General features: G+C 43.3%; 1 protein-coding gene across 7 annotated transcripts in view; it reads left to right on the plus strand.

The window, feature by feature from the left end:
- Positions 1-11591, plus strand: part of Ptpn13 (protein tyrosine phosphatase non-receptor type 13) — a 192125-nt gene that overhangs the window by 166879 nt on the left and 13655 nt on the right. For all 7 annotated transcript variants that reach the window (XM_031337024.1, XM_031337025.1, XM_031337026.1 and 4 more), the window contains 5 exons: positions 1427-1520; positions 2080-2217; positions 3096-3178; positions 6390-6427; positions 9894-9997. In XM_031337024.1, the coding sequence (XP_031192884.1) occupies positions 1427-1520; positions 2080-2217; positions 3096-3178; positions 6390-6427; positions 9894-9997 (457 nt within the window). The remainder of the gene's footprint in view (positions 1-1426; positions 1521-2079; positions 2218-3095; positions 3179-6389; positions 6428-9893; positions 9998-11591) is intronic.

Genomic DNA, 11591 nt, shown 5'->3' on the forward strand with positions numbered 1-11591 from the left:
AACAAAAAAAAAAAACCACAAAAAACCCCAAGACAGAATATCACAAAACAGAGAGAAAAAAAGACCAAAAAAAAAAGGCATGAGATGCACATTAGACACAGAGATAGGCATGTTTGAATGTACTGGTATCATTGAAAATCACAAAACTGGAAGCCATAATGTATATAAAAAGAACATGTATGATAAGATAAAAATAAAATTAAAATTAAAAGAGCCCTGTCAAACCCTTGGATGCTGCTGAGTTCACTTGCATTGGCATCTATTGCTGGGCATGGGGCTAGGTCTTAGGAGGGGTTTGCATCCCCAATGAGACTCTGCTGGAGTGAACCAGTGTTTTCACTTGTGAATAATTATCACTTGGACATAGAACTGAAGACAAAATGGGTAGGCCAGGGACTTAGGGGAAAACCAAATAGTATTGTCCTGCTAAAGGAGCGTAGCCATAAACTGACTCTGAACAACATTCTACCATACTCAAAGAACAGTTCTTCCTCAGAATCCTCAGAGAAGCCTCCTCCTACAGTCTGAGAACAGACACGGAGACCCACAGCTGGGCCAGACAGTCAGAAACCTTAGAACATGTAGTCATAAGTGGGATGTCTCTGTGAGATCCTGCCCCTCAGGACTCAGGGAATCTTGGGAAGAGGAGGGGAAAGATTCTAAGAGCCAGCAGGATGGAGGGCACTAAGGGAACAGGGCCCTCTGAATGAAGCAGCATGTGCAGAGCCTGCAGCCTACATGGATCTGCACCAGACGGGGCCCCAGCAGTTCGAGAGGAGTGGACACGTGCCCCAATCCCTAACCCAGGCTATGTCTCTCTTTAAATTGTGCTGGGGATTGGTTTAGCTGTGCAGGCTCTCCAGCACTGAGCTCCACGGCACACACTGTCCTCAGAGGCCGGACGTGAGTTACCATCTGCTGCTGCTCCAGAATGTCATGGTCAGTCCAGTGGATATATAATAATCACATTGTTGTCAACTCACAAAAGAGTTCAGCTGCACTGGAAAGTCTAGGAATGTTTGTTCACATAGAATCCCAGCATTGAGGCAACAGGAGTGAGTCTGGGGCCTCTCTTTGCTGCATAGCAAAGCCCTACCTCAAAAGAAAAGAAAGACCAACTTCTAGCATTAAACTTTCCTAAAATGTTCTTTGTAAGACAAATCTCAAAATATATCTCAAGTAAGAGCTTTGTGTAGCCCCAGTTCTTATAAGAAATAGCACAATACCAAATGTGTTTGATGATAGGAACTCGTATCCACTTTGCACTCTTCACCCCAGAGGTGTTCCCTCATCACATGGATGCAGGGTGCAGAGGTGGAATGTGAGCCTTGTACTAAACAGGTAGAGGGAGAAGCCGTGCTCAGTCCTCCAATCCCAGAAGTTAACAAACAGTAATCTAGTGGTTTGCTCTGGTCTTGCACTTCAGGTTAAAGGGGAAGGAGTAAGTGAAGCTGTGTGCCCCGGAGGAAAAGGCTCATCTCCTCAGATGAAGGAACCAACAGACCTGACGGGAACCAAAGGTAGTTTTCAAATAAGCCATCCTGTTACCGCAAATGACCTAAAAGTAGAAAAACAGACATGGGTTGCTAATATAGCTTTAAAGGGGAAGATTGTTTAAGGAAATGAAGAGACTATAAAACTAGTGTTGTTGATTGCCTCATGCTCAAACGTCCAGCATCCATTCTCATTCCTAAGGCTTTATAGATGACCAACTGGTTTACAGATATTACACTGAGGACATTTTATATGGCCTGTTACATCCTTATTCTTTAGAAGATAACGTCTTATTTCATGAATAAAAAATCTGACATTAATTTTATGAAATAGGCATCAAATTGTAAATATTTCATGGAAAGGTCTATCTCCAATACTGACTGTAATTTATTGCTTCTGAGCTGCAGTTGTTCTAAGCTGTTGTTGGTTATCACAGCAGCCAGCATACATCTAGACTAAAGGCATTAGGAGACCATGTCTGCCCTTCAGAGGAGACAGCAGGAACTTCAAAGTACCCGGCACGTTCAGGGTGAGACTTGTCCCTTTCTCACCTCAGTACCTTTAAAATAAATTCCTGTTTTCAAGAATCTCACTCCCGGGATGAGGACATCTATGACGATCCTCAAGAAGCTGAAGTTATTCAGTCCTTACTGGATGTTGTGGACGAGGAAGCGCAGAACCTCTTAAATCGGAGGCATGCCACCAGAAGAGCCTGTTCTCCAGGTGGGGGAACCAGATAAGTGAGCCAGTTACCTGGAGCTCAAGCTCATGGGTGGGAAGGAGCCAGATGAGTGATCCAGCAAATCCCAGAGCTCAAGCTCACAGGTGGAGAGGAGCCAGATGTGTGAGCCAACTTACCTGGAGTTCAAGCTCATGGGTGGGAAGGAGCCAGATGAGTGAACCAGCTTACCTGGAGCTCAAGCTCATGGGTGGGGAGGAGCCAGATGAGTGAGTGGGGAAAGTTGTAAACTTTCAGTAAAACTGAAATATATTAGCAACATCTTCACTCATCAATTTCTAGGCAGTGTTTTCAGAAATGAGACAAGGTAGCATTTAGTATGTAACATTTATTGTCCTTCCCTGTGTTTGTGAGTGAGTTGCCTCATAAATAAGATTTAACAATGTATCATTAGAGGCTGTGGGTATAGCTGTGGATAGATGCTGTCCTAGAGTCCATGAAGCCCTGGGTTCAGCAACATATAAACTGTGCATCATGATACATGCCTATGATCTCAGCTCCTGGGATAGGAATACTAGAGGCTCACTATCATCTTCAGCTACATATCAAGTTCAAGGCCAGCCTAGATTGCATGAGTCTAAAAAGGAAACCAACAGGTATCATAAGGTGTCATAGCTTTTATAAATACATCATTGTAAACACCTTGCCCTCCAGTGACAATAAGCCACTGTTCTAGCATGGCCACTTCATACACAGTACAGACAAGTACTTCACACTGTGTTTCCTGTGGTCACTCACTCTTGGCTGCACAGTGGTCTGTTTACTGCCGCCTTTTATGAGTAAACAAGGTGATGTGAAAATGCTGCTGCTACTGCCTCAGTACATGGCTTAGCTTCTCTTGGCCTGAACATTTCTCCCCCAGATCCACTGAGGACAAACGGGAAGGCACCAGAAGGAGGGGATACAGACTGTGATGGGTCTCCGCTACCTGAGGACACCCCGGAGGTGAGGACAGTACCTGCATGAACAGCCATGGGCTGCACTTCGCTACAATTCTGTTTTAACCCCAAAGGGGAAATAAATGGCGGTATGGCTCATTCTGTCATGGAGGAAAGGGGGTGCGGGGCAGGGGGAGGTAGTTTTATATTTTTACGTTGCTGTGTCATCTGCACCCAATAAAACTGAGTCATTTCTCAATTGAAAGAAAGAACAAGGAAAGGGGTGAAAGAGAAGATGTGAGACCTGCTGAGGTAGACAGTTTCAACTGCCCAAATGTGTACTTAGACACCACCTCAACAAGGTCACGTTCATTGTGTACTTACAGATACGTACTATGAATGGATGCCGATAAACTTGTGTGTGTCTTCTGAGTATTTCTTAATGCATAAAAATTATATGAACTTTGACTATCTTAAAATATACCATTCCCTTGAGGGTTTATTTAAGATATTTCTTTATGCTATCATATATTAGTTGTTATACCACAGGCTCTTTGAGGGGTGCATGACTCTTGTAAGTCTTAACAATATAATTGTATTTTCACTATAATATTTTGAAACTGACATGTAATAGGAATATGCTAAAAGTCCCTTTTAGCTACAAATAAATTAAGTTTTGCCTGCCATTTTAAAAATTTCCATCCAAAATTTATTTTCTCTTAAAAAGAAGAAAAAGCATATAATACAGATTCTTGTTACAATAATCTATAATAGTCACTTATGTCAGAAAACTTTTATTATATTGGTTTTTAGGATGTATTTTCATTATAAAAATCATTTTAAATGTAACTATTAATGTAAAATCCCTTTTTAATATTCTGTCTACACTTATCTTCTCTTCTGTGAAAAAAATGCCACAAGCACAACAACTCACGGGAGTCTATTTGGGCTCATGGATCCAGAGCTGAGCATCAGTCATGGAGGAGAATCATGACAGCAGGCGTTACCATGGCATCTGGAGCAGGAAGCTTGAGGGCTCCCATCTTAGACCTCAAGCAGAAAAAGCAAACTAGAAATGGCAGAGTCTTTAAACTCCAAAAAGCCACCTCCAATGATATACTTCCTCCAGCAAGGCCATACCTCCGAAATACCCCCAAACCGTGCCGCCAACTAGTGGCCAAGTATCTAAACGCCCCAGACGTGGGGGGCATGTCATTCAAAACTTGGATTTTTATCTACCCTTCCATCATGCACATGAAAGCAACTGTTCTGTTCAAGAGTGGTCAGGTCCAAGGTCAACAGGGCTCATGGCTCCATAGTGTGGCAAGGGCCCATATGACATTTTTTAATATACAACTTTCCACATTGGTAGAAATTTCTTTTACATTTAACAACTGTTCATGCCCTCTTTCCATATGAGTACATACAAATTGGCCTAATTTTAATATTCTGTTGTATGAATATATCATGATAGATTAAGTCAGCCATCTACTTGGAAATTTTACTGTCTGTTTTTGTTATTAACAATGCAGGAAAGATTTCTGTGATGGGACTATAAAATGTGGCTCATTGTGTGTGGCCACACCTCAGGTCCCGCCATTGTCCTTACATTCTACCCTGCCCCAGCAAGCGTTGCACATGAGCAGGTGCTTGAGTTGTACACTGTCTGCATCTTTGGATTGCAGTAACAATATACAGTGCACTGAGTGACTTGCCCAACAGGACCATTCTCCCATAGTTCTGAAGGCCATGCCGACACAGTCATCCTCAGCCTCTCATTGGCTTGCAAGTGACCAGCATTCTTGGCTGTGGCCTTCCCTCTGTATCAGCTTCAGCCTGGTATCTGTGCTTTTTTAAGCCACCAGTTGTATTGATCAGGAGGCCCACATATCTGCTCTTACCACACCTGAGATCTACTTTACCATACCTCTGATCTCTCTTACCTATAATTACCGTGTTAAGGCACCATCTGCAAATGCAGCCACAGTGAGGGCGAGGACTTTAATTTCTACAAAATTTTAGGAAGACATATTTCTCTGTGTGTGTGTGTTATACAAATTATATTTAACCAGTTGTAAAGTTTTATTCACAAAATAAATACAAGTTCTAGGCATAAACTCATTTTAAAAATGTATGCGATATATATAAACTGAAACTATACAAAGGATGGCTTGCTTCCCCTGGCTTGCTCAGCCTGCTCTCTTATAGAACCCAAAACTTCCAGCCCAGGGATGGCACCACCCACAAGGGGTCCCAACCCCTTGATCACTAATTGAGAAAATGCCCCACAGCTGGACCTCATGGAGGCACTTCCCCAACTGAAACTCCCTTCTCTCTGATAACTCCAGCCTGTGTCAAGTTGACACACAAAACCAGCCACTCCAGATGCCCAGGAGCTGCATAAACAGCAGCTCACCTCTGTAACCCCAGTGCTGGGTGAGGGAGAGCATCTATCTATACAGGGTATAGCACCTACAGCCTTTAGCGGGAAGGGAATACATCCCAGCATCCCCAGAGCTCATTGGGCAGCCAGCCTAGCTGAATTGTTGAGCTTTGGATTCCATGAGCCCCCGGTCTCAAAACATAAGATGGCTGCTGACAGACACAGATGCAGACCCACAGCCAAACATTAGGCAGAGCTTGGGGAATCCTGTGGAAGAGGGGGAGGAAGGACTAAAGGAGCCAGAGAGGTCAAGGACACAGAAACCACAGGAAACAGTCTGCAGTAGCTGACTGTGGTTTCCCTGTGCTCTAGCAGAGGTGTGCTTTTGCCAGCTGCTTGCAGTTTCTGCAGTTGTGTGAAATTTGGAATTCTGGGAACTTTTCAGGGGGTACATAAATGCAAGGGCCCCGAAAGGTAGGGTTGGTGCTCATCCAGTGGGTTGTTTGTGGTTTGTTAGTAGTCATGCTCAAAGAATTAACTAAAGGAAAGAAATTAGGTTCAGGGATCTCTCTCCCCTCATACCCATCTTTCTCTCTTTCTAGTGATCGGGGCTGAAATGAGGGTGGGGGTGGGAAAGGGTGGGGAAAAGAAGAGCTCACCAGGCTGCAGAAATCACACATTTAACTAAAGGTAAGCAAAGAAAGTAGTTTCTATAAACAATGTCACAGGCCACTGCACGTGTCTCCCACAGTCTTCATAGTGTGGTAACTGAATGTCATGTGTAATATGAGAATAATAACAGTAACAGCGTGAAGTAACTCCCAGAAAGATATAAGCTTTGTGAGATCGGTTTGTTACAGTGAACTAATCTAATATTTATTTCTCTTCATCATAGTCAGTGAGCGGCAGAGAAGGAAAAGTAGACCTTGCAAGGTAAAGCCCGTTCAGGATGCTCTGGTCTTTTTATCTTACGGAATGATTACTTTTGTTTCCAATAAAACGTTAATTTAATTATGGAGCCAAGATTAAATATAGATAAGTCCTTTTTTTGTTGTTTGGTTGGTTCTGGGGGTTTGTTTGTTTGTTTGTTTGTTTGTTTTTGAGACAAGACATAGTTCTGATTGAACTTGCTATGTAGACCAGGCTGGCCTCAAATTCACAAAGCTCCACCTCTGTCTCCGGAGAGCTGGGATTCAGGGTGTGTACCACCATACCCAACCTGAATATTATTTTCCAAGATGTGTTCCAGGTACATTCTTTTGACATTTTTATCCTTCCTATTCCTGTTGCCAAAAAAAAGAAAAAAGAAAAAAAATCAACAAGAAACACTGATTCTTCTGCTAAGATTATGGGTGTTTTGTTGTTGTTGTTGTTTGTTTTGTTTGTTTGCTTTTGTTTTTAGCTTTTGTCTATTTTTCTGTACTTTGAAATTTTTATGTTTCCATCACTAAGAAAATGAAGCCAGGGTCAGCAAGATGGCTCAGTGGATAAAGGGGCTTGCCACAAAGCCTGATGACCTGAGTTCAGTTCCTAGGGCCCACATGTTTGTGCACTGTGGCATGTGTGCAAATACACATTAAGTAGTTAGATAAAATGTAATAAAAATATTTCAAATAACATGAAACCAAGAATGTTAGGAAATTATTTTTTTATTTTTTATCTTGCTTTTAAGAGAAAGTCTCACTGTGTAAGCCCCGGTTAGCCTGGAACTTGTTATGTAGAATGGGCTGGAGTTAAATTCACGGAGATCTGCCATTCTCTGCCTCCCTAGTGTTGGGATTAAACGCATTTACCACCATACTTGGTCTAAATTCCTTTAAACACCACAAAAAAAAAAAATCTCTCTTTGAAAAAAAGTTCCTAGGGGCTAGAGAGGTAGCTCAGAGATTAAGAGCACTGGTCGCTCTTGCAGAGGATCCTGGTTCAATTCCCAGCAACCACACATCAGCTCACAGATGTCTGTAACTCCAGTTCTGGGAGGTTCTGACACCCTCAACACAGATACACACACAAGCAAAACACCAATACACATAAGAATTAATTATTACAAAAAAACAAAAAGAAAAGAAAATAGTTTCTGGCTCTTGGCAAGCCAGTGATGGCACATACCTTTATGTCCTGGGCTTCAGAGACAGATGGATCTCTGGTATCTCACGGGGAGTTTGCCAAAGCATGTCTCTGAACACAGTGTATGCCCTGGAAGGCAAACTCAATTCTCATAGACAGTAAAAAGATGGCTCAGCAGTTAGGACTATATACTGTTCTTCCAGAGGACTCAAGTTCAGTTCCTAGTACCAATGTGGAGTAGATTATAACTGCCTGTAATTCTCCCTCCAGGGTGGACACACAGGTGAATACACACACACAACCTTACAGATGCAGAACTCAGCGAGTGTGAAATACAGTCCAGTCCACAGTGAGTTGAAGCAGGAAAATATTCCCACAGTAAAACCAGCTCAGGGGTCTGGATGGCTCAGCCAAAGGCCAGCATTGGTTCCTAGCATCCCCAAGGCAGTTCACAACCTTACGTAACTACACGTTGATTACCTGCTGCCATCTTCTGACCTCCACAAGCAGCAGGCTCGTGCCTGGTGTACATACAAACACATGGACTACACGCATACACACAAATAGGTAAACGACCTTTGCCCTGTTTTTGACATTTGGACATCAATGTGTGCTTTAACAGTGTGCCATGGTGACCTCAGACAGATAACTCTGCTTGTTCCCCTGACTGTCAGAAATTGAGAAACAATATTTACCTAGTCCTGTTTACCTCACCTATGCCTGAACACAAATATTCTGCCTAGGTTTCTTTTTATAACCACTTACCTCACTACAGATGATCCGTGGATTAGCTTTCCATACGACAACAAAATATCTGGAATAACTTACACTCGAAAGGTTGGGGGGGCGGGCATGATGTCATAGGTTTCTGTTGATCATGCTTGGCCCCATTGCTCCTCTGTGACAGGGTGGGACTATCACGACATGCAGCGTATGGAGCAAAGCTAACCTGGTGGTGACAGGAAGTAAAGAGACCTGGGGGTGGGGTGGCTGAGATCCCCAGAGCCCCTTTAGGAGCTCATTTCCAGCAACCTCACTGAGGTCACATCCCATGAAGGCCCCACTGGTCCCTATACACTATTAGCTATGGACCAAGCCTTTAGCGGAGGGATAGACTTAAGATTCAAATCCGAGCAGGTGGCATCTCGTGTGTAGTCCAGAACAATGAGAACTTGAGCTGAGTTTCATTTCATTGAGTGAAGCCTCACCCACAGTTGTAGCTACAGATTATGTATACACACACTCTCTCTCTTTCTCAGGATGTCATTCCCTGTCAGTAAGGTACTTTGTTTCCAAGCATGAGAACCTGAGTTTGAGCCTTAGAACCCACGTTAAAATAAAGCTGAGAGAGGTGCTCTGTGCTTATAGCCAAGCACTGAGGAGGCAGAAACAGACAGATCCCTAGGGCTTACTGACTGGCCAGCCTCGAATACTTGGCAAGTTCCAAGAACTTGAGATATCCTGTCTCGATAAAGAAAAAAAACAGGAAGATTACACCTGAAAAGCCATTCCCAATGTAGGTCCTGCACACGCAAGTGCATGTATCCTTCACACGTGCACTCGTGTGTGCACATAGACCTCTGCTCCTGCACACACACAAGTGCATACATCCCCTCACACATGTATGCACACAAGTGAAAGAATGAGTTAGGTGCTGGTAAGGCTGACATCTGTGTTGACACAAAACCATCCCCAGAGAGACTCCTTCAGTTTAAGATTCAAAGACCTGGAGTCTGTCTCCAGCTAAGGCTGCTCCTCTGCACTTCGAGTTATTGAACTTCTACCGTGATCTTGAGAGTTAGGGATTGATCCACGGCCTTATTTAGACATAGAGGGTTTTGTGTTTGTTTTAATTTTTGTTTGTTTTTTAGACCAGATCTTGCTATTTTTCCAGGCTGGTGTCTAACTCCAAGGCTCAACTAATCCTCCTGCCTCAGCCTCCAGAGGAGCTGACAGCGTCGATATGTGCTATCATACCCAGTCTGAACTTGATTTTTTTTTCAATCAGGGAGTTTATTTTATTTTTTCCATGTATCTATCTACTGTGTATGTGTGTGTGTGTGTGAGTGTGTATGTGTGTGCATGTAAGTGGTGTGTGTTGACACACATGCTGCATTGCAAGTACATTGGTCAGAGAGCAACTATGGCAGTTCTTTCCCTTCCATGTCGGTCTCAGGGATGAAACTGAGACATCAGACTTGACAGCACCTTTGCCCACTGAGCTCAGCTGTGTAACAGTATCATAGTTATTATAGAGAAAATAAGTGATGTGAATCATGCTATTTAAAATTATGCTGGAGACAAAAATATTTCAATTACATTGTTGGCATAGCTTAACTCAGGCATCACAAGAAGAGAAGCCCGTCAAAAAGGAAGCCACGCAGGAAAGCGGAGATTCAGCAACAGAGACAACAGACCATGAGGATGCCAGCAAAGGCAAGGACTTTAGTACTTTCATTTACAATAGCAAGTAGGGAAATCAAAGCTTTAAATAATGATTTCACAATTCATGGGTGGTATTGCCGTATGTAAATGCTCTTTGGTGTTATGCATAAAGCTAAGTCACTAGACATCGGCTTTGGTTACCATATCTAAGTTATTTGCATAGCAAGAGTTTAAAGCTCTCGGTGGCTTAGGGGAAAGCACAAAGTATCAGGACTAAAAATGGAAACTAAAAGTCATGATTCTTTCTCATGAATAATGAGAAATAAGGAGCTCACCTTACCTGGAGTAAAACTGCTGGGATATCTGAAATTCGAGAGTGAAGTTGCCTTGACTGCTGGCCTTTTCTGGGTTGCTCTGTCCTTCAGCTATTTAATTTGCAACTGAACCAGCGGAGAAACGCTAGTATCTCAGTAAGGGTTTCATTGCTGTGGAGAGACACCATGACCATGGCAACTCTTAAAACGGACAACATTTCATTGGGGCTGGCTTGCAGTTTTAGAGGTTCAGTCCATTATCGTCATGGCAGGAAACAGAGCAGTGTCCAGGCAGACATGATGCTGGGAAAGGACCTGAGAGTTCTACGTCTTCATGTGAAGGCAGCCAGAAGTCTGTTTTCCTCAGGCAGCCAGAAGGAAGTGGCTCCCTTCTGCACTCCCTTCTGCAGGCAGCCAGCGCTCTTCTCAGCCCTGGGCAAAGCTTGAGCAGAGAGCCTCCACAGTGACACACCTCCTCCAACAAGGCCACATCCAATACTGCCACTTACCATGAACCAACATATTCAAACCACCACAACTCGTGTTCTCATTTCCTATTTTTTAATGTTATGTTAATGTCGTAAAGGGTGAAGTTTTGTTATCTGAAGTCTGTTCCAGTCAGGTTCTCTTGCTGTGATAAAACACCTTGACCAAAAGCAGCTTGTGGAGGAAAGGGAATATTCTCCTTATACATTCTGATCACAGTCCATCACTGAGGGGATTCAGGGCAGGAACTCGGGGCAGGACCCAAACCATAGGCCATGGAGGACTGCTATTCACTGGCTTGCTTCTTAATTGCTCAACCTGCTTTCTCACAGAACCCAGAACCACCTGCTAGGAGTAGCACTGCCCAGCATCGGCTGAGCAATCAATCAATTGATACATCAATCATTAATCAAGAAAATGCCACACAGACTTGCTACATGCCATTCTGGCAGAGGCATTTTCTCAATCAAAGTTCTCTCTTCCCAGATAACCCTAGCTTGTTTCAAGTCAACAGTAACAAGCAAAACAAAACAAAAAACCACGAAGCACAAAGTCTCCGCATTTTTGTTTTGGTTTTGGTTTGTGAGACAGTCTCACTGTGTTCCCCTGGCTCACATACTGTTACATAGGCCAGGCTCACCTTGAGCTTATAGAGGTCAGCCTACCTCTGCTTCCTGAGTACTGGGATTAAATGATTTCTTACTACTTTAAAGGGAATTAATGACTTGGAACCTCTTTCTGCTCAGTAGACTATTGTGCACAGGGATCCTATGAACATCTGCAGCACACTCATCCACTTAGTTTTCCTGCTCGGTAGACTATGTGCACAGGGATCCTATGAGCGT

This window comes from Mastomys coucha, unplaced genomic scaffold (genome assembly GCF_008632895.1).
Source record: "Mastomys coucha isolate ucsf_1 unplaced genomic scaffold, UCSF_Mcou_1 pScaffold22, whole genome shotgun sequence".
NCBI lineage: Eukaryota > Metazoa > Chordata > Mammalia > Rodentia > Muridae > Mastomys > Mastomys coucha.